The 24774-nt window shown below is 31.9% G+C and overlaps 3 protein-coding genes across 3 annotated transcripts in view; all 3 read right to left on the minus strand.

Moving 5' to 3' along the window:
- The window catches only part of LOC119632118 (putative uncharacterized protein DDB_G0286901), a gene marked incomplete at its 3' end in the record, with an annotated part of 49287 nt that extends 44391 nt beyond the window's left edge, over positions 1 to 4896 (minus strand). Inside the window, exon 1 of the mRNA XM_038024882.1 lies at positions 3101 to 4896. Within this exon, the coding sequence (XP_037880810.1) occupies positions 3101 to 4214 (1114 nt within the window). The remainder of the gene's footprint in view (positions 1 to 3100) is intronic.
- Positions 4897 to 8401: 3505 nt separating this feature from the next.
- LOC119645239 (myb-like protein I) lies at positions 8402 to 20982 on the minus strand (the record flags this gene model as incomplete). The annotated part of the gene is made up of 2 exons (XM_038045331.1): positions 8402 to 8605; positions 20328 to 20982. Coding segments are annotated over 2 exons (765 nt in total), but the record flags the coding sequence as incomplete, so codon positions are not given.
- A 111-nt stretch (positions 20983 to 21093) lies between these two features.
- LOC119632127 (signal transducer and activator of transcription A-like) overlaps positions 21094 to 24774 on the minus strand; it is a gene marked incomplete at its 3' end in the record, with an annotated part of 5714 nt that continues 2033 nt past the window's right edge. Inside the window, exon 2 of the mRNA XM_038024896.1 lies at positions 21094 to 21876. Coding sequence (XP_037880824.1) covers positions 21094 to 21468 — 375 coding nt within the window. The remainder of the gene's footprint in view (positions 21877 to 24774) is intronic.

A 24774-nucleotide genomic window follows, 5' to 3' on the forward strand; every position in this document is an offset into this window, starting at 1 on the left:
TTTGTACTTTTTGTTTTTCACTTCAGTTTTGAGGTTATTGTACTTTTAGTTTAATACTTATAGTTTTTGTTTACTTTTAGTTAATATTTTCCAACATGTGTTGATAACTTATTCTCAACATTTACTTTTCAGTTTAAAGAGATCAGTTTATTTAATAAGCACAATTTTTAGAAAGTATGTTAACTTTGTTAAAAGCTACATGAAATAGAATTGCTATTGAAATCGAATTATTGTGATTAGCAATTTTCAAAAGTAGAATTATCATCAAAATGTGTTTCAATTTATTTAAATTTAGATTTCATTAAAAGAATGTATTATCGGATCATCTCGTTTGGAGGTTTTTCAGTACTCAGCAAAGTTTTGCGATTACTGCCTTTTATGAAATTGCAAAGAAGACGATGTAATAAACTAAAGATTATTGATAAATGGCGCCGATAATTACTTATTTTTATCTTTTTCATTTTACATGACCAATCATCTAGGCAATGCTCCCTATATGTGTAACACAGCGAAGGTCTGAAAGATTTGGCGAGAAAGGGATTAAGGGATGGGAATCGACAAATATTGTGACCAAGTATGGTCACAAACACCGCACCGAGATTTTATCTCGCAAACATCGTGTCACTAGTGGCGATTCTTATCTGCTCGACCACGCGGCAACCTAAACTGCTATCACAAGCATGGTAAAGTTCAAGTTCAAAGTCAAAGATAATTAAATTCGTCTCATGGTGCACTTATAAGTAAGTCGTCTTAGACAAAATAGCTTGAATTGCGGGTAATATTATTAAAAGATTCGCTTTCAGCAGCTTATAATCTTCACCTGGTTTATAAAAACTTTAATGCCCTTAATTAAAAAAGAAAAAAAAAGAAGAAAAAAACTTATTCACATTTTATTATTAACTAGATAATGTTTTGTTTATCATCATAAAACTGCCAAAATATAAATCTTTTCCTTTGAGCTTAACTGTGTAATAAAGCATACAATTACACTCGAGTTGTCATCATAACTTAACATTGTTTGATTTAACATAATTCTTTAATAGCTTTTGAAAAGATAAAATTAATTGCTTTGAAAATAAATCAAAAGCCTAAATTAATAGTCTATTGTAAAGAACTATAAGCAAGGAACGCCAGAATGCATGATACACGCATATATATATATATATATATATATATGCCAGATTATGAGATTACGAGATAATATATATAACATTTCGAATAAACATAAGTATCTTATGGCATGAGTGTAACATAGCGTATTGTGATAGCACTGCTCACACCATACACCTAAGCTATTGGTATAACATATGAATAACATATCCAAAGCTTAACATAATATAGGCAGAGAGCAACAGCAGCCATGATAACATTGCAGCATGGAAGATTGCAGCACAGTCGCCCCTTAGATAACATCATGTCAATATAGTATGATTCCAAAAAATCGAATATGTATGCAACTGCTTATAATAATTATGCAGTAATTTAATTATTATTTTTCTAAAACATATTTTTTTTTTTTAATTTTTGTATTTCATCATAACCGTCAATTTTATATCCATTTCTTTTTTATAAAAACTTGAATTGAAATTTAAAAGAAGATTTCGTAATAAAATTTTCATTATAGAATTTTGCACCTTAAGACTCGGTTTCGATAAAATAATCTAAGTTTAAATTATGTATATGATGCTAAAAATAAATAAATAAAAAGGTTTTGTAGGACATAGCACGGTGCTTATTAATAATGTGCGTAGCATAACATAAACGAGAAACGACTCAACATATCGTCATGAAGAGATAGTGTAATTCGTAAATCGAAATTTTGAATTGTTCGATTCTTCAGAATTTTGAACATGAAATTAACTTTATGCTGAGAAAGGCGAAAGGAACATGTTTGACCTTTTAAAAAATAGATCGAAAATTCGATGGAGAGACAGACAAGACAGGCAGAGAGATAGACTTCTTACGCAATCTCTGACGGCCACTTCTGATCATTTTAAAGAATTGGCAATGGTTTAACAAATTTTTTGGGAAAAAAAAGATGCAATCCATTAAGTATTCAAATTTTCTACACAATTGTAAGAGTACAAAGGTATATTAAGGTTGTGACGATGTATGCAATACCCAGAAAGTCTTGAGGTAGATCCAACTTTCATTATACCGACCGATTCAGAATCACTTTTTGAATCGATCTAAGCTTGTCGGACTCTGTCAGCTCTGTCAGACAGTAAGTTAGCAATTTTTCAGATATTTTCACGTCTTTTGTTCCAAGGGCAAACGCTACTGAAAATGGTTCGGATTTAATCACGTTTTCGAGCACTTTCCATATAAAGCTTTACTTTGGACAGTCAAACTGGTTGAAGTATTTAATGGTGGGTCGTTGTCCATTATAGGGTTTTTACTCATCATCATCCCTAGATTAACTCCAATTGGTCTGAGTAGTGGTGTTGATAACTTACTCGTGATTTTTTGCCTAATAAAATGCGTGTTTACCTGACTCTATGTTTTATTTTTAGTTTATAGATGAATGCTTGAAAAGTTTAATGTTTACACTATGACCGGCAAAATGCAATTATGAATTTTTTGCATTTGATTTATGTAAATTCGTAAGAAAGATATAATTTAAATTTCAATTGTCTATATTATATTAAAGCAGCGTTTAAAGATATCCAAAAGCACAACACTATGTAATTGGCTAAGAAATTTTATATTGACTAAGAATTTATATATCCTTATCCTTATGGTTCAATTGAGTTTTTATTTGCTTTAGCTTAACTTTAAATGGCTCTTGCGATAACTTGTTTAGAGTGTCGTTCGAACGTCGTTTGCTTAGAAGGGAGAAATAAAAGTCAACGATTATTTTACTACATTTTTTTTTTTTTTTTTCTTTTGAGAAAAATTTCATATTAATAAATATTTTAATTATTTTTATAGCAATTTTAAATATTTCAATTTAATATCGGCGATGCTGTTGTAATTACTTGAATTTAAGATCAATTTGCATAAAAATAAGATTATTGTTAGTAGCATCGTTCAAAATTTTCTATTCTTGATATTTTCGGTGGTGAATTATTGAAGATTTTTAGTTTTACGATGAACTCACCATTCAAATAGGAAGCATGTTGTTTCCATAGTTGTTGTACTTGAAATTGTGTCCAACGATTGTTGTCTTCAATGTTGGTAGAATTATTATTATTATTATTATTATTGTTGTTATCATTATTGTTGCTGTTGTTGTTGGCGTTTTGTAAAACACCCACTAAACCGTTAACCAAATTATGAGCTATTAAATTATCATTTAAGTGTATGGATAAATTTTGATTTGCATTGTTGTTGCCATTGCTACTTGCTCCGGTTGATAATAAATTCGCGTTAAGAGGCGAAGAACTATTACTGTTACTGTTATTAGTGTTATTGCTACTGTTGTGATTATTGTTGGGATTATTATTATTCGAGACTACAGCTACAGCAGCAGCAGCAGCGGCAGCATTTGCGTTCACACTCGCCAAGTGTTGTAAATGATGATGTAAAAGTTGACTACTGGGTGGTAGAGTTGCCAGATTATTGCCCAAATTATTAATGGTCTGTTGCAATTGCGAATTAGCGACCACCGATTGCATCGTATTGCGTAACAATTGATTGGCGGTTGCATGATGATTATGATTAATATTTGTAACAGATAAAGTGTTGCCGTTATTGTTATTGCTGGTGTTGAGGTTAAGATGAAGGCTAAGATTGCTAGAGTTGCCATTATGATTGGTCGATGATAATTGTAAATTATTTTGTAATATATTAAGATTATTGCTGCTACTGTTGCTATTATTATTATTGTTGTTGTTGCTATGGCTACTGCTGTTGCTATTATTGTGGGCGTTTGTTAAGCTCCCTGTCAGCAAATGCGGTAAATTATGTACGACTTGTAAAGGCAAAGAACTTAAAGGCGGTAAAGTCTGACCGCTTCCGCTTAAATGATTGGTTAATAGGTGTTGCTGCTGCTGCTGCTGTTGCTGTTGTTGTTGATGTTGTTGATGTTGTTGTGAGACAATTTGTTGTTGCTGTTGTTGTTGTTGCGTTTGCATAATTGATAATTGATTATTTTGAGTGGCAGGCGATGTTAGCTGCATTAAACCATTAGTATTATTAACATTTATTGCTGTTCCTCCACCAACCGAGGCCAACTGCAAAGCCTGCGGTGGTAATTGATATTCCATTCTCATTGATAAAGAATTTGTAAAATTATATACCAATTGAAAAATACTTCGCTAGCATTTGTTCTTTGATTTATTAACGTTACGCTATAAATTCTGCACTCGGAACATTCGTTGTTCTTATGATTATGTTGTTGCTACTCCTGTTGCTGCTGCTGCTGCTGATGATGATGATGATGATGATGATGATGACGATGATGACAATAGCGACAATATTAAATGCACTTGTACTGTAACATGCGCAATTATAATATAAAGCTTTTAAAGCTTTTGACAAACACTGCCCAGCTGATCAAGAAGAGCATTTGTCGGTTGATAAACACTAAACACTTAGAACACTTGTTGGAGTGTAATCAGAAAATAGACATTAAAAGCTTTTTGTAACAGATTTAATTGCAGTTACTTCGATAGCAACAGTGGAAGCGGGCTTAGTTCTATACATAAATGTTTTCAATTGAAAATATGGAAATTAATTCTTTCAAAGATGCGGAATAGCTTGGCCACAGGACTTGAAACTTAAATATGTTTTTCTTTTTTCTAAGAAAATATCTTCATTGAAAAACTTTGCTTATATTGGATTTTCATTTTTTGAACTCAAACTTATAGGATAATTCCTTTTTTATCATAAAAATAATTATAAGTTAAATTTTAGTATTTAAAATCTTTGAAAAATGTTAAAAATATTTTTTTTAATCATTTTAAACAGATGAGAGCATTTCTTTTCTTTTTTTTTTTATTTAATTATTATTTATCAATTTCGAATTTAGTATAACATTTTGCTTTGTACCATTAAAATAATTTAATTAATTATTATTATTGCTATTTTTTCATTTTTAATTATTTATTTATTTTTTTATTTAAGAAGATTCACAGCAGAAAGTCCGTTATGATCACCGGTAACGTTAACAAACAAATTAAAAGTGAACGTCCGCTGTTAACTGGGAAACACTTAATACTGTTGTCTGCTAGCTGGCCTGTTGGTTAACTACTTAGCAAAATCGCCTATAGTACCACGACTGCCTGCCTGCTTTACAGCTTGGCTAACTGAAAACAACTTAACTTTTGTAAAAAAATAAAAAAGAAAATTTTCGATAAAATAGTTACACACAAAAATTTTTTATTTAATTTCAAAAAAAAAAAAAAAAAAAGAGTCAAAAACACTCTCCTTTTATCATTTTTCCGTTAACGCTCATTTACTCACTCACTCATGCTCATTTATTTATTTATTGCTGTATAATAAGTGGCGCACATTTCTTTTCTTTCTTTCTTTCTTTCTTTCTTTTTTTTATTTTTTTTGTTTTTTACTTTGTTTCAACAGTAACACTATCTCCCCGCTTGCGTGATGGCTTTAAAAAGCTTTGCTTAACTCAAATCTTCAAAAATTTACATGACGTTAGTTTATGAGAGCGTAGTTAGTTCGCATCTGTGTCTGTGCGCGACTAAAATAATGCAGAGAGCAGTTGTGCGCCGATGATAGTTTCTGAATATTCGGGCTGTAATATCGGTATGTATGATTGTGTTTGTTTGTTTTTTATTTATTTATTTTTTTTTTATTTATTTTTTTTTTATTTATTTTTTTTTTTTTTTTTTTGTTTAAATGTGTGGGTATGTGCTGTAATCTTCGACGTGTGTATGGGAATAATTTCTTGTTTTTGCCTTTATAACAATACGAACAAACATTAGTCTCTGCATTACTTATATTACATTATTATTATTATTATTATTATTATTTTCTTTCTTATTTTATTGTTTGCCGTCTATATACACGGAAGTATTTTCTGTCCTATGCTTTGTTCATTAGTTTTATCGGTTTTGTTTTTGTATTGCTTAGTTTTCTTTTTCTCTCTCCTTCTTATTTTCATAACATATAAATCGTTTTGCCTTTTGAGTGAAAGTCTAGAAAAATGAGTGAAAATTGATTTTTTTTGTTTTTGTTTTTTTTTTTTAATAAAAACAATAATCAACAGGGACAACATTTAAAAGCTTTTCACTACTAAAGAGCTTGATAGTAATCTTTATTACTTATCAATGCAAGGTTCCTCGATCAATATTAATGAGAAATTATACAAAACACTTAAAATAAGTTAATGAAGTGTGAAAAAAATCCTCTACACTTGTATTGCAAAATGGCTTTTAATCGTTAAGCGATATGATTTGAAAGGCGGTGTCAATCTCCGTGTAACGTTCGATATTTAATTACCCGAAATAATCTATTTAATATCGAAAATGGCATCCATAAGTATGACAGCTACTTACATACGGTCCTCTGGATAATTGATAACGGTAAAAAATTCTGCCGAAAATAGCCTCAAAAGGAATTTTGATTAGACTTAATAGAATTTAAGTTTATTTAAGAAAAAGAAAAGAGAAAAATATTCAAAGCAATATCCATAGTTCGCCCATTGTTACACACTTTCTATCAAGGTAATAACATAAAAAACTCAGATCGAGAGAAAAATTCGGCGATAACATGTGATGTCTTCAACCCTTAAGGTAAGCCTGTTGTTGGGCGGCAGGTAGGGACAGCCGGAAGAACAAAGGCGAACAAAAAATATATTCAGAAACTTCATAAATAGCTTAAAATGTGATTTTTACAACATATTAAAGGAAATCTCTTTTATGCGGTGGAGAGGGATAGCATAAAATTGATAGCTCGTCAAAATATATCAAAGCTTAACAAAGTGGCGAGATAATGCTCTCAAGCAATATAAATAATTAGAAGCACACATGGGAGACATTTTCAAAATGCACTTAGTTCGATAGGATTCATCATAGTCTGGCTTATTCTTTCCATTGCTCTCTATCCCTATACATATGCATATACCATATAAAAAGAAAAATCGCATAAATAAAATAAGTCGTATATAATAGCAAGCCTATAAAAAAAAAACGCACAAAAAAAGATTTAACTCTACCTCAATTTAAATACAGCAGATGCTTCCTGCTTTGTTGGTAGACAATTCGATGTACTTAATAATAAAATATATATATACATATATGAATTAAATTATTATTATTATTATAAATTTAGCCAGAGAATAAATTCTAAGACTAAAGTCTTAAAATCACCAGCATATCTAAGGCTTTCGGCTTTTATTAAAAACTCTACCGCACTTGAGGTTTGAACCCACGACTATTGATTTGCTAGTCGAGTCTCTTGCCTACTCGGCCACTCAGGCGGATTTGAATTAAATACAATCGATAACGTTATTCAAGCTTTAATTTCCATAGATTCATTTATTTTTGGAAAAATTTCTGAAGAAACGTTTTCTATGCCTATCACCAAAGGATGAGGGATATACTAATTTTTTCAAATCCCAACCGTAGGCCTTAGAAGCCTATAAATGTGTCATGTGCCATGTGTTCGATCAGCGTTAAACTGTAAATCGATTTAATCATGTCCTTCTATCCGCCTGTTACAAACATTCTCCTGGCCGCAAAAGCAAGCCCATCGACTTTAAATTTGGCAAAAATATTGCAAGTCGTTGCATGCAGATCGATATTGAAAGTGATTCAAATCCAAAATGAGTATATCCCGGCTTTATGGGCTTTTTGCCCATCATCTACAACAGACGCACGATGTAAATTTCTACTTTTACTATACAAAAGTAGAAAATATCCGCCATGCCCACGCAATGTTATAGAGAATTGAAAATTTAGATTTTTTTATTTTTTTTAATATTTCCTATGGTAACCTGGTACTGTGTATAAAAGGTTTGGTCGTGGCCGAATTGTGTTTTCTTACACCATTTTTTTCTTTTCTCTTCTTTTCAAAAGTTAAAAATTATTCCACGCGAACAAGTTTAGCGCTTTTTTTCGACAGTACGCCAGTTTATCGAAATATCCAAAAATTTCGTGACGATAATTAGTTAATAACTTAAACTCTCTTGTAAACTGTAACGTAATACAATATCTTACTGAATATATAAAAATTGAATGTTCGGGAAGAAGAAGAGAAGCGTTTCTTAAATAGATGTTCAAACTGTGATGTACAAATTATTATAATTCTTTTAATGAAGAAATTGACGGGTAATCTCGCAAGTATTAAACAAAGTTTTTAACCTGCAACACAGAAGATCGTTAAATCGTCGAGTGAACCCTATAAACATTCAAATCTCCACTTTTAGATAAATAGTTTTATTTTCTGATAATCATATTATATATAAATTTTTGAGCTACTTACCCCAACAAAATTAATACATATCAAAAGTAAACAAAACAACAACAAATCTTAATTATAAATAAATTGTAGAAAATTTCACAATTTTTGGTAAAGTTTCAGATTAATTTTTAACGATGATCATAATGATAGTGATGATGCCGATAACGAAAGATAATTACATTAAGAATCGTACACATTTGCAGGAAGTAACCATAGAGCAAGAAATATTGAAGCTTACCTGCAAAAAGAAATAGAAAAGAAAAGGACAAATTATTGAAATGAATAGCTAAGCAAGCAAAAAATAAGAAAATTGAGAAAGGTCTGTTAATCTATAAGCGAAGTAGACAACGAGTTCGAAGAAGGTTGAAGGGAGCAAGAGATTTTCAGCGGGAAAATAAGCTGCATTTCCAAGAACGAGATCTGTACAGACAGTGCACTTTCCCGTACGCCCTATTATATTTAGGCTGCTTCCAATGAAAGGCATAGTAGATTTGCTTCGAAACTTTTTTTTTGACTTTTTATTATATCCTCCACCACATGCGATACAAGGGTATATGAGAAGGTACGTAGCGTTTAGAAGGACTTGAGATAGAGCCGCCTTTTAAGCATCATTTCGTGACTTGATTTAAATATGTCGCTCCGTCTATCCGGCTGTTTGTCTGACCGTCTTATATTCTTGTGTCTAACTTATGAAACCGCTATTTTTGAGTTCTTTTGATTTTGAATTCGGTACACCGAGATGTTATAGCTCAAGAAGAAACGCTATTGTTAAATGGCTCGAACCGAACACTTTTCATAAAACGCTTTATTCTAATATGTAACTGTAGGGTCGTGTAGGGTGTCTAATCATTTTCTTAAAATTCTGAACAAACGACTCATTAAAATTGATTAGTTATACGAGCTTTTACGAGCTCCTCTTGATTTTCTTCTGAAAAGCGAACGTGACCGTTTGCTTCGAAATGCTTTACGTAAAATCGATTTTCTCTTCACGTCCGACCTATTTCGAATGATTTACATGCTCAGTGTTCATTTCTTTCAGTTCATACGCATTCACTGAGTATTCGTGTATTTATGATGACGTGTGAGGAACAGGCCCTTAACATAATTTTTCTTTCTTGAAGCGAATACGAAGTTATGCGACAGCAAAAATGATTCGAGAATCAAATTTGAAACGATCCTGAATAAATACCATTGAGATAAACAGTTAAAACGGGTTGAATCTGATTTTCGTATTATCTTACATTTCGAATTTCGTATGCAACATCGATTTTTGCTGCACCAATAAGAACCAAGAGTGTATAATCTTGGTTCTTTAAATTAATTTATCCGAGAAATATGGCTAACTTTGAGCTCATTCAAGCAGCGATACACACAATACATTTATGTAATTTAATTGAAAGAGTAAGTGCGGAAGAACGATTTTCGAAAAATCATAAAAACTCAAGGCACGAAGCTGTCGGTGAGTGAAGTTCATCTTTGATCGAGATTAAGTTTTCCAACCAATCAAACAAACAACAATAAGCAGACATGAAATTTATGACGGAAAATTCTTAGATGCATATGCTATAAGGAAAGGTTAAAGTATCCAATGAAAATTGCGTAGCTCATCTCCCAGCTCTTTAGCTAACATCTGGCAATAGATACTGAACCGAGATTTTTTTTTAACTTAACCGACCACCATCCAATGATCGTCTTAAGGTATATAAATGGTTTGTTTTTTTTTTGGAGAAAATCAAATGAAATCAAAAGTTCATTTTAATTTTCATAATATATTCGAATAAAAGTGAGTTTAGAAAACAAGGAAAAAAAATCTAATTAATATTAACTTTCTCTCATTTATTTATTCGGTTTTTTTTTCTTTTTTTTTGAATGTCCAATATTCAAAAATTTCTTTTAAGCTAAAATTTTTTTAATGATTGATTAAAACTAACAACGAATTTATGTAAATTATGATATCACATTTCTTAATTTGAACTTAGTAACAAGTGATGTGTGCCGTGAGGATGTCTGAATAGGGAATGAAGACGAAAGATAAGTCAGAAAGTTGCATTTGACTTAGGATGAATTTTAAACATGTATTTATGCATACACACAAACACCTTTTTATAAGTAAAGTATTTAGCGCTTGTTTTCCTCTTTTTCATATGCAATAAGTAATTTAGCACATGTGCGGGCATTTAGATATTATTGAGATGTAAGTACAATACAAAATACGATTTGTATATTCACCACTAAAGGATGAGGACAAATTCGCAAAGTCGCAAATTCGCTTATAATGTTACAGATTAGTTCATTTAAAGTATTTAAAAGAAATAACGCGTGTCCCGTTATGCACCTAACAATGGCATTATATAATAGCCTACGTCATTTCTGATGCTGGATATACTAAGTTTGTGGGGGGGGGGAATTATGTTACATCCCGAACGGCTCCAGGTAGACCGACCTTTTGTAATGCGGGAAACGATTCTAAATCGATCTAAGCCTGTCTGTCCGTCTGATACTGTGCCTGTATTTTTGTGTTCAACCTACAGGCCACAAGATTTTCAAAAATATATTGATGAAGTTGGGTACACCCACCAGCTTTGACCCAACGACGCACATTATTGCAAATGGTTTGGATGGGTGTACTTCTTTACGAAATCATTATATGAAAAAAAATTGCAATTTTCAAAATTTCTCGGCAAAACTCCCTCTAAAATAGTGTTTGGATATAACGAATTGGTACAAAAAATATGGTACGACTGGGGTAATTTTTTGAACTCCCTTTTATATAATCGCCCCTACGAAAACTGAATTTTTATATGGTAAAAAGTGTAATTTTCAACACCTCATGGTGAACGTTGATTCATAAGAGCAAATCGATAAAGAATTCATTTTTATTGAGTTTGGACTACGTAGACGTATTTTTTGGATACCAACGCAATAAAGGATTCGTAGGAAATGTAAACCCTTATAAGCCAAAAAGACAGATAATTGTTAGTGAAAATTTTTTCATGATAGTAATATCACAAAAAAATCAGGTGGACTACATTTGAACCAGATGGGTCTGTTTCCTGAACCCCAATCCATACAAGATTTCTCACGAGTATTAAGCTCTTCAAAAATAGATTTAGTTTTATATAAGTATGATGAAAATTGGTCTATTTTTTAGACCCCAATATATACAAGGGTTCACATGATAAGCAAGCCCTTATATGGGCAAAAAGTAGAATTTCTAGTTTTCTATCGCGGAAACTAAAAAATATTAAAACTTTTTGGCAAATATATTAAGTTTGTTACATTTACATTACATGATGGGATATTTTGGACGTCCTTTAATATGCGGGCTTTCAGGAAAAGTAAGTCTTTGCATGTACAATAATGTGATATATTAGATGTATTATTATCAAAATGAGCGAATAACTGTACCGGGCGAAACGGCATTTGAAATGTTCAACGCCATAACACACAGTACACTAGAAAGCATAAAAAGATTGATGGACATATTTTTAGTCAAATTCATGCGTTCATTAGTGCATAAGCCTGTCATATCTAATTTGGAATCAACTTTTTGAGGTTATTCCGTGACTTAGGTTTCTTTTGATTTTACAGCTCGTGAAAAGCAACCATTTATTGACAGAATAGAGCGTATTTTTTTTTTTTTTCTCTCTTTTTGTTAAAGAAATTTTCATCTTTATGTGAACCTCAGATTTCTTGTAAAGAAAAACTCGAAGTTAGTTAATAGATTTCATAATATTCTCGTACTTCGCCTGTATTTAAGCGAAATATTGATAATAAACAGAATTTGTCGATATTATGCTTCATTTTGCAATTTTAAGGTACAAAGTGGAATACTTGATTGTCTTCGAAAACCACTGGTCATCTACCTTACCGTTGGCGAGAGAATCGCTGCTTATCGGTAAAGGGGAAAATCGTACATTTCCTTGAAGCGATGCACAGTGAAAACCTTACTTTATGATGAAAAAGCCTTCCTTATTTAAACAGAAATTTAATTAAGGAAAATTAAATTTAAAAAAGAGGTATATTTGTAGATGTGCCTTAACTATTTTGAATGCCATATTTAAAACTAAAAAATTCTCCCTTATATTGTAGGCTTCTATTTTAATTTATTCAATTACGAGACTATCAACGCCATTATGGTCGAATAGATGAACAGGTGACCAGGCAAACCTGAATAAATCTATTAACTTGAGCTGCTTGAAAGAAAAAAAAAAATTTCCATTAATATCATCTCTGGCAGTGTGATTAGAAAAATTGATAATACAATAATGAACTACTGCATACGAAAACATGATAAATAATTAATTAATTCAACCTGCACGTTACCCAAAGCTCAAAAAAACAAAAAAAAAAAACTTTCATTTTGGTTTTCTAAAGATGTTTCAGTTTTTTTCCTTATTCTTTTTTCAAATTTCTTTTTGCCAAAAATATTTATGTAAATTTTCTTTTTCTTTTTTTTAACCCTAAAAGGTCTTCGCTTGTCTTGTCTTTAGCTTTGTTGTTGTGCTCAGCGAAAAGTCAAAGTGTAGTCGAAGGCGGACAAAAAGCCAAAAGAGATAATAATTTTCGTTACAGTCAGCGGCAATCATAGACGAAAAACTAACAATGTTGAATATCCACAAACAAGCGTACATGTCAACAATAAACCAACGTCATCATCATTATTATCATCATTATCACCATCATTCAGCCATATTAGTCGAGTCGAGTATCAACTACAAACTAGGAAATGAGTGGCAAAATATCATATTACTCTGGTAAGCTCAGTGTGTGCTTGCGTATATATATCTATCTATAAATGTTTCCCTTTTTTTCTCACATTAACAGTGAAATATGCAAAGACCAACCCGTACATATACACAACACATCTTTCGGTAACTCAGGCTCTTTTGTGTGATCTCTATTTTATTTATTTTTTTTTTTTTTCTTATTTTCTTTCTTTTTTTTTTTTCTTTCAACATAAAACCAGAAAATCCCCAAAAAGCGGTGTTGTTGCTGATATTCAACATCAAAGAAATGCTTTCGATTTCATTGATGAGGAGAGAAAAAAATACAAAAAATAAAAACTAACTTCATTTATTTAAATGTATCGGTTGACTCGGATATGTTGCTGTGATTGTTTTTTGCCTGTTCGAAATAATATCAGAAGGTGTGCAGTATGATGTGTTGGCTATAACTATGTTTCATTTGTTTCTTATTGCTTTTTTCCTCGCTTCACTTTCTTCATATTTTCTCATATAATCTTTGGTCGAGACAGGTTTTTGGAACGGAAAAACAAATCAAATAATATTTTAACATATGCAAAAAAAAAAGAAAACAAAGAAAAAATAAAATTAAATTGAAAAGCAAAAATATGAACTGAGAAGACCGTAACTATCGAAGTGAAACGAATCTTGAACGCTCAACTTTTTGTTATGTAAACTTGTATCAAAATTTCTAAATGTATAAGTCCGAGTAAATTATTGGAGGCAGAACCCGCCTATTTCTAAAATTGATGAATATGAAAACCTAAATTCATCACTTATGCATACTGCTGTATACATTTTCAAGACTTTTGTGTTTTGCAAATGTAATTTTAGATTAATTGTAATATTTAGAAATAGCTATCAAAATATGTGCAAGCATCATGAACACAAAGTCAGACTACTTCCGCTTGAAACTATTAAAATATATATTACTTCGATAGCATATGAAATAAAGAGCTTGGTTCACCTCCTCCATTAATAGATAAACAAAAAAAAAAAAAAAAAAAAGAAAAGAAAATGCATAAACAAAAAACTATGAAAAGCAAATCATTTTCATTTCCCTTCATATTGGAAAGTGTGGGTGTTTCGTATTTCGATCATTTATGCATTTCCGCTTTGGTCATTATTACGATTTCAATGGTAATAAAATTGTTTAGCGAAATGTTAAACAGCATTTAATGTGGAACAATCGAGAATCGTCCCAGTGGACACATAAATATTTTCACCTCTGCGCTAAAGAGATATCAAATATTGACAGCTGTGCGACTAATATCTAAATTAGGTTTGCTTAAATACTAAATATTCCTTCCGAAATGCCTTCCACCCTTTGAACTGGCGCTATCCACATGATCCAGTTTTCATTTTTTACAGAAATCTTAACTTTTACTTGCACTATGGCCGCATACCCGAACTATAGCTGCATATCTTACGTCTCGCCTCTTATGCCTTATATATACATATATATATATATATATATATATAATATCCTTCATCTTATATGTTATATCTTGTATCGTATATTTTATATCTTATATCTCATATCTTGTATCTTTAATCTTGTATTTTGTATCTTATACCTTATATCTATTATCTTATATCTTTCATCTTACACCTTATATCAAGTACGTTATACCTGATATTTTATACCTCATATCTTATATCTATTATCTTATGCGTTTTATCTCATCTTATAACTTACACCTTATATCTTACTTCTCATATCTCATATGTTATATATATCTTATATTTTATACCTTATTTTTCATATCTTATATCTTACATCCTTTATCTCATATATTATTATCTACTATCTTATATCATATATCTTAAGTCTTGCATCTTTTATTTTATTTCTTATGTCTTATATATCTCATATCTTTTTAAATTGGAAAATATCACGTGTAGTGTGAATCTTGAATCTCAACAGCCGATAGGTCAAGAAAATAAAGCAAAAATACTCTTACGAAATTTTCAATTTTTCTTGTACTTTTCTCTGTCAATACATTATAGTATCCTTCATTACAAATAACGAAACACACCTCAACACTAATGCATCGCGTTATTAATTATGAAGCGTTAGATCACAAAATAAGCGAAGAAAAAACGTCGAATTAGATACTTTTTACGATACAATCAATTTAAATCAATAATTTTAACATTTTATCACAGTATACGAAAAAATGTAATTTGCTTATAACCATAAAATTGTTAAGCAACAAGAAAAGTGAGTGATAAGCTTACACAAAAACCCATATTTTTATATGCATTGCTAGAATACAAGGGTGCGCTAAATTTTTTATTACGTATTCATTATCAAAAGTTACTTAACACAGACTTAGCTCAAAAACATGACATTTTAACGTCGATACGTTCTTCTTCTGATGATTTTTCATTGACCCTGTTACAGTTATACACAATCAAAATGCTTACTGTGTTCGCAAGCATAATAATTTGAAAATTTTAAATAATTTGAAAATTGAAAATTTTTACACATGTTAAATACCATCGAAAACCGCGCCTACAATTTCTTCATAGAGTTGGCCAATTTGATGGGCAAAGTATTTTAAGAAAGATGAATATTTTTATTAGCAAATAATTGATAAAGAAATGGTGAGCATTCACGATTCATTGCCAACCAAATTTCATCTGATAACATCCGCTATGAATTTAATGTAATAAAATGAAATGAAATAAAAAAAAAAGACGTGATGAATTAATGAATATAATAATAACAATAAACAACAAAAAACAAAAAATTCCAAATTACATGAGAAATACACTCAAAACACGTGAATAGAAGAAAAAAATTCTAATATAAATGCATTAATAAATGTAAGCATGCACCTATGCGCATATACATATGTTTCTAACTATACTATATACGTATGCTAAAGTGTTTGAGTCTATTTTTTATACGGCAAGAAAACAAAACAAATAAATTAAAACAAATAATTTAAAGTCAAGTTCAATATCAATGCAATACATCGAGCAAACTAGTCTGCTAGCTAAGCAGAACCAACCGCAAGTGACTAACTAGCAACGCAAGCAAGCAAAGTTGCCGATTAATGCATATTAAGAATTCTGGTTAGAGTCACATGTCGATTTTATTGAATAAATTTTAAAGGTTTTTTTTTATTTTTATTTTTATAATTCTTCACATACAATCGAAGCCCTTCAATAATACGGTAATGGAAGCAGAATACGTTGCCGCTTTTAATTTAATTTATAATTTTGCTTCATAGATATGCGTGTGTATTTTTTTATTTTTTTATTTTGTTTTCATACAGGTATGAGTGTTCAAAGGGTGCATCTGTATGTGTGTGTGTATGTGTGTATGTGTGTGTATGTGTGTGCATTGAAAAAAAAAAAAAAAGAAAAGAACAAAAATAAAAATAAGTAAAAAAAGCAAACAAACAAACAAACGAGCAAACATCAATCTCAGTCTTTGTCTCATAGGCATCATCGTCATAAATTTATAGAAGCAAAAATTTCAATTTACGTATACAGTACTTTACGTTTAACTCAGTTAAACTCACAGCCTGCCACTGCTTCGTTTTCTTCTTCAAACACTGTCCATCCATATCGATCGACCGTCGTCACCCATACGAGTGAATATCGAATTGTTGTCGATTCATGACACCTGATTCCCTCAAGTCAAGATTTCTGCTCCAAGTAAATTGTAATAGCAGACGGATTCTTTTATGCATAAAAGCGATGCACTTACAGGAATTACTTAGTTATAAGCGCTATATATTTGCGCTTATAATTCATTCTTTGAATTTTAATTAAATACTGTCATATTCTTAAATAGAAAGTACTGTGTGCTTATACTGATATGATAGAAAAATGCATATTAATGATGGAAACTGCATTAGAGTTTTGTTCAATGTTTATTTTTGGCACAAGCTTTACTTGGTTATTTGTTGTTTGAACTGTTTTTAAGAGTTGTTGTATTGGCAGGCAAAGCTTTTTCACTTTTTTCTTTCTTTTTTTTTTTTACTTTTCTGTATAGGCTAACCACTGTACAAGTAATGTGATTAGTTTATTATTTAGGGAAAATAAAAAGCAGAAAAAAAAGGAAAAGAATACGAGCATGAAAAACACAACTCACAACAACATTATACATCTACATCAAAGTACCATAAATAATCAAATTGATTAGATGTTAAAGAATGAAAACTAGTCCAACATATCAAAATTTTCACGATGACAAAGAGATAAACTCTGAAAAAAGCATCAAATCAACGTTAAAGAATATTAAGTCAAAAACTTTAATTAAACAAAAGCAAAATAAAAGAATCAACAAAACAAAAATATAATATTAATGCGGTCTTCAATATGTTACATTGGTTTAATTGTGAAAGACGAGGAGTATAGTACACCAAAGTTCACGGGAAAGCTTATCTAACAAAAAAAGTTGCTGCCTGTTATTTATTAAATTCAGCAAAGGATACGCGAAGCAGAGAACAGACAATTATGCTTAGAGAAGAGCGTCATTTTAGCCATGTTCGTCTATCTTCTCATTGCAATTATAGTTACGATCCGAAAACCGTATTTTCTATGCAAATGCTTTTTTCTTTTGGCAAAAATTTCGAAATATATTAAAGCGTTTTGGGCCAAGGTGTGTCATCAACAATCATAGCCAATGAAGACCATTTTTAAATACTTTTGGGAAATATATGTATCAAGTTTAAGATTAACATCTACATCTATATCGTACAAGCTATTGTTGTTTATCTAATTCTCTGAACTACCGAGAGATCATAACAATTATGTATATTATGTAGGAACAAATTGATACATATAAGCTGTTAATGAAAAAATCCTTTTGTTAAACAAATAAATTACTTGCGAATATTAGTACTTTCACTCCCAGTCGAAGACAATTCTTCGGTTTCACGTTAAAAAGGCTTTTTGCTCCTTTATCCGTGCATTTTGAGTAACATTCCAAGCCAATAATCAATACAAATAATAGCAGCTTCAAAAGTAACCAAAATGACTCAATCAACTCAAAACACGCTACCATGATGCATATATCAAAATCAGACAATTATTGTTTTGTAAACTATGGACCTAAGTTAATTAAAGAAAGTTTTGGATACCATTCTGAAGCATTGGCAAAAGCAAACAAATTTCGGATCTCGTAGAATTACAAGCACTTTTTAACATTTTGAAGAGATGGTAATGCTTTGTATATAAAATAATTGTCAAACAATGACTCCCCGATGGGAAAATATCATCTTTAAATCGTAAGCAACAGCATAAGCTATGCTGCTGTAGTAGAGCCTTAAGTTACTTTCGTATTGGCTGCGGTTATCCCAAATTGCAGGAAAAGCGCTTTCGCTGTGTGGAGTTGCATTGCAATCGGTAATTTAAATCGTATAAAGGCAAAAGTTTTAGTTTAATATGACTACGATCAGAAGGCAGGACATGTCTGTATAACGTGTATTCATCTGGCATTACAAAACTAATCATCTCCGGGACGACAAGTAACTTTTTCGTGGGATTAATCCTTTGCGATGAGAATCTACACTAAACAGCTAAGAACATCATACTGTAGTGTATAAAACATTATTTTTGAAAATCTTAGACAAGACGAGTTCTCTGCTAAAATGCAACAGCAGGCAGCTGCACTTTCCTGCTTCATTTGGAGAAAAATGCTGTCGAATCGTGATGAATGATGAAAATATCGAAACCGCGAAAGATCGTAATGATGTTTGGATTGCCTCATAACCCACGATATAAGAGTGGTTATGACCAGGTGGGTGTTCTCGGTGCGATGGATCCTTGCTCGTTACTGTAGCATTTGTTATAGGTAACGGCGATGTCTGCTGAGTGATTGGTCATATTAAACAAAAAAAAAAAAAAAGAAAAAAATTATGCAAGCTCGGGGAACTTTTAGCATTAATGGTAAAGCTGAATATTCCCAGTATTCTCGACTGTAAGTACTAACTAAGTGTGGTCTGCTACTTTAATTCAACAAAAGTATTACTGAGAATGGTTACCAACAACTCTCTCTATATATGGGAAAAGGTATTCTAAATATGACGTCACATGACCTCATAGTGCAGGCCCGTCCAGAAAACGCTATCAGCATTGAACTGAAATGTGCTAGTAGGTCCGCAACATCGACCCGACCTTCCCTCCTCCGTTTTAACGCATAACGTATTGTCTGTTTGAGCTGCGCGTCCATCCTTACATAGATACACAGAAAACGAATACTTAGGTAGATAGTCTCAAGAAAAACATCTGTCCTTGCGAAACGAAAAGAGGGTTCAGTTCATTTCACAACTTAATACTTAATAATCGTTTAAGTTCACGTAGGCCAACCTCAAGTTCTCCATTCAGATTTTCTGTTTTTCTCAATAAGAACTAACCAAACCAACACTGACAAGCAAATATAACAGAATCATTGAAAAAGTCTACACAGATAGAGGGCTTGTCAAGTGTATGCGTAGATATCAAGTGCGGTCGTAATATATACGACCGTTAGCAGTGAGTCTGTAAAAAATCGGAGTTTCACTAAAAGCGCGAAATAAACGGCATTCTCTTAGCACATCGGCAACCATGCTACAAAAGCAGTGCCGCATAAAAATTATTCTCTAAAGTCAGTCAAAAATACATAATTAGTAATAGTCTTAACAAAAGCCCTAGAAACCCGATTTATGTATGGATTTTTTCCCTTATTGAGACATAATCAAATATGTAAAATGCTTTAAAATAAATTAAAAATAAAAAAAATTAGGATATATAGTGGGCCCACTATTAGATACCCTAGATGTCTGCACTACTTGACTTAATGCAATCATTAAGGTGTTATATAGGAAAGAGCCGAAAGCCTGCGCCAGTCCGAACCATTTTCGGCTTAAATCGATTCAGAAATTAAAAAATAAAGGGTGGGTCATCCCAAGTCCTTCTAGGTGCTGTATTCGTCCGCATAAACTTAATACGCCAAAAACTCTTTCCCGCCAATTGAAAAATAGAAAATCAGAAAAAAAAAAAAACAGAAATCTCGTTAATAAGGAAAATTTTCAAGAAACGAGTTGTTCAAGAACTTGTTGACCGGCTTCATTTTAATGAAAATGTATTACCCAAGTCATAGTTTGAAGTAGAGAAGATAGAAGAGCAGAAAGCAAAAAGCATCAGGTGCACAGATCGATTCTGTAAAAATTCTTTCTTCCGTTAAAGAAGGGAAAGTTAATTGCACACACCCACCTGTACTTGTCGGCTGAAACCGTGATTTTAAATTGTTTAAATGATTTTGATGTTCATTTGCAATAACAGCAGCTGCCACAGCATTGGCCACATGTTGTACAGTTGTTGTGGCCGAAACATTACCCAAAACTGAATTTGTGTTTGCGTTTGATGAGTTGTTTGCGTTAGCGTTACCATTGCCCACAGTGTTATTATTGTTGTTAATATTATTGTTATTATTATTACATACTAAGCTGGAAACATTCTGATTGATATTTGTGGAGGTCTCGGTCGAATTTGCGTTAAAATTACGCTGAGCATGGTAGTGAGCATTTTCATTATAGAGACGCTGATAGCATGACAGTGAAGGTATGGACCAAGAGTTATTTGTTTTATAGTGAAAATTACCGGTACCGAATATTGAATGAGGATTTGTAGAAACGGTAGCTGCCGCAGCAGCTGCAGCCGCGGCAGCGGCAACATTCACATTTGAGGTAGTAGCTGCCAGATTTTGTTGTAATGTTTGACTAAGAGCAGCGGAGAGTTGTTGCTGCTGTTGATGTTGTTGTTGTTGTGGATGCTGCTGTTGCGATTGATGAAGACTTTGTTGCTGTGTCTGATGATGGTGATGATGGTGCTGTGCAGTTTGCTGTTGTTGATGTTGTTGTTGTTGTTGTTGTTGTTGTTGCTGATGCTGCTGGTGCTGCTGCTGAGACGTATGATGTTGTTGTTGATGTTGCTGATGATGATGGTTATGCTGCTGCTGCTGATGATGATGCTGCTGCTGTTGTTGCTGATGCTGCTGTTGATGTAAATGATGCTGTAATTGAGTTTGTTGCTGTTGATGTTGTTGTTGTTGCATATTATTCCATTGTTGATTGTTCGAAGATCCACCCGTTGCCGTTATTGTACCGCCTGCTAAAGATTTATTCGCTTCACTATTGTTGCCACTATTGCATCCATTTTCGATGCTTGCATTGGTATTGCGCGACATAATGCTGCTCTCACTGCCGCTATCGTTGTTTACGCTTATGTTGCCTACATTCGCCGCAGCAGCTGCCGCCGCTGCTTGCGAATTCAATTGCTGAAAATACTGATTCAAAGCAACGGTATTCGCGTGTTCCTGAAAGAATCCGGAACATGAAGTTGTCTCCGAAGTCATCGCGTCTATGCTTGTTTTCAATAACTTTTTTTTCTTCGAATTCTCAATATTCAAAAATTTTCACTTTCACCCGTTCTTCTGCTTTTTTTTTTTTTTTTTTTTCAAATCACTTTACGCAACGCAAACGTCCAAAAAATCCGGAGCAATATTCTTCTCCTTTTTTTTCTTGTTAAGCAAAGCAGTAATAGAAACCTTTCAATAGATGTTTCATATTTTATTCATTATCACAACTTATTGTAGATGTTTTTGTTTTTTCTTTTTTTCAAATTAAAAAATTTTCATTTTATTTCATTCATAATCAAAAACTTTAATCGCCCATATTCGGATATTTTGTGTACTTTCCTTACGAATTTTAATTAAAATTGTTTCTCAAGCAATTATCAATTATCGTGCATTCGGTTAAAAATGCTTGATTTTTCGATTTATTTAATTATTTTGAAAGAGTGAAGAGATTAATATGAATACAGCTACCTTTCGAAATAGTTGTCATGTGGAAAAATCTACAGTGTTACAGTGTAAAGCGAATTGCGCGGTTAAAATGCATGAAAATAAGGAAAGATTTTTTGTGTTTTCTCAATTTTTTTTTTTGGGGATTTTTTTGAAAGGAAATAAAATACAATTAAAAAATATTTTGTATTCACTTTAGACGGGTATCTAATTCTACCATTATTGCTATGCAATGTGTAAATTCTTGACAATCCTAACAATCGTTGGGAGAATAAAAATTCGAATGCATAACTTTATATAATATATAAAGTCGAAGGAAGTTCAAAGGCCAGGATCCATCCATATCGAAATTATTGTTGTATTGTATAACGTTTACAAATTTACTTAATCAATATATAACTTACTGCAAATGGCACTTCATTTTATAATGAAATCATAAAATTTGCGAATGTTCTCAATTTTCTAAATATTGGCAAAACTATAAATCGATCGGCTTTGGTAATTCTTTGCTACCATATGAACAGATATAACAGGAGAGGAGAACAAATTCGAAATCTACTTTGTTGTGCCTCGTAAGTTTTTGGCATGTACCGCAAATTGAAATTAAATCAAACTATCAAAAGAGACGCTATAATCTGTGGTTTATTTTCCGATACGGAGTATTTTTCAAATACATCTCTAAATATAATCTACTCTATGTAGTCGCGGTAGGTTTAGCGCCGATTCATGAACAAATAATAAAATATAGATAACCGGACTTTCAAGTTTTTTTTTTTAATTCTTCTATAAGTTGAGGCCGATTTATTCAAGGGTTTATAAAAACATCGATAAACAACTAAAAAAGTTGCATTCATCTTATGGTAAACTATTATGTTAGATGTGGATGCATCAGATAAGCGATCGAAAACATTTTGCTACTATTATAGTATTCCTAAAATAAATCTATGCAATGTTTGCACAAAGCTTTAAAATAAGTAAATATCTGCTACAAGATGTAGATTATATGCTTTTGCGTGCTACAGAGCAGATCGCGCTTCCTTTTAAACTTGAATTTTGGCAAGCAATCGTGTACCGTACCCACTTTCAGGCATCCAAGGCAATGTTCAAGATCATCAGCGTTCTAACAATGGAGGAGGGGAGCAGGATGCAAACAGATTTACGAGCGATTCACGTTTGTCATTCTAATTAAGGACTTACGACCTGCACATCTGATAGTCTTTGTAATCTAATTTAATTTTATTGTTTGAGTGGTCGATACAAAAAAAAGTGCTAATTAAGAAATCGTTATGCTTTCTTAATCTTATTTATATACATGAAATTATTTTTTGTCTGCTTGCAGTACGTTTTCTTTTGGAAGCAGTTTGTAGTAGTTTGTAGAAAAATTTATAATTATTAGTATTTAATTGTATTTTTAACACTTTATAAAGCCAAGTAGTTGCACGTGAGGAAAACACAATTGCTACCGTCCATTTTTCAGCGTAAATTATAGGCAGAAAGTTTAGAGAAGTGATTTATTCTCTGAGAAACGATGATATAGATCATGAAGGACACACACTAACAAAGGCACCGATTAATATGCTTCCTAAGTAGACACTTGTGTCCATGTCTTCTTCTTCAGTTATTAAATGAAAGTCCATTCAGGTCTTACTATTGGGGTGGACATATGCCTGATATCGGGCCCCTCATTGAAATTTGTTTTTGCATGATTTGAGGAAGGGTATACGACTGCCAGAGAGAGAAAGACGGAGAGAGAGAGAGAGAGAATAGAACAATGACACAACATATTACGATATACTGTTCTTATCTCCAATCCATTCATAATTTGTAAATCGTCAGAATCAAAACGAAACCAAATATGATATCCTTCCGTTTAATGGTCAGACAGTTATAGACCGATGATATTAGCGTTACATACTTTTTAAAAGCCTCAAATCATCGGTCCATTTTTTTTTTCTTCGGGCCGGGTATTGCGAAACTTATAGAGGATTATTACACAAATAATAATTATTCTCTTTGGGCTGTTGTTCGCGCATTATCTACAGATGTACAGAGCTTGCTATTTCAAGTGTAACATAAAATGAAAAATTTCGATAAAATGTCAATGTTCGTATTCGATCGATCAAAAACGTGAACGCACTATTGTGACTAAGACTAACGATGCTGTGAATCGAAGTGCGAATAAAATCGAGAACAATAGATTAGACGACGTATTCAGCAATTTGAACTTTCCTACGTTAACGGATGATTTTTTATGGCATGACCTAAATGAATTCGATTTGGACGATATGGGGTTTTAACATCTTACTGTGCAACAACAAGCTAAATAAGTTGGGACACAATCGATTCGTTAAAATTTCGAAGAAAAACTTTTAACAAACTACAGTGCAGGACTAATAACTTCCTTTTAGTGGCGTTATCTTCTTTGCATTTCTAAGCAAAAGCTATATAAAACGTTCGAGATCGGCCGCGACCACTTTAGTCTTCAGCAAATCTAGCTTGCATTGAATACATTTTTTTTTTCAAATTACTTTCCTCCACATTAGCTAAGCCGCGTTGAATGAAATATTTGAAAGCGAACGATAGTTTCATGACTTCTAAACACCTTCTCTAATCGAAAAGTTTTCTCTCTAATCGCTTAATGTACAAGCAGTACAAAGGTGTAATTGTTTTGTTCGAAACTGTATAAAAAAGGAAATAATTAAAATACTTTTTAAAAGGCTTTAAAATTTTTGTTAACGTTCGACAAATTGCTTTAAAGACTTTATATTATTATTAATAAAAAAGAAATCATTTATGCATTATATATTTTGAAAAACACTGAATAATATAAACAAAAAAAAAAAAAAAAAAAAAAAAATT

This window comes from Glossina fuscipes, unplaced genomic scaffold (assembly GCF_014805625.2).
Source record: "Glossina fuscipes isolate IAEA_lab_2018 unplaced genomic scaffold, Yale_Gfus_2 1, whole genome shotgun sequence".
NCBI lineage: Eukaryota > Metazoa > Arthropoda > Insecta > Diptera > Glossinidae > Glossina > Glossina fuscipes.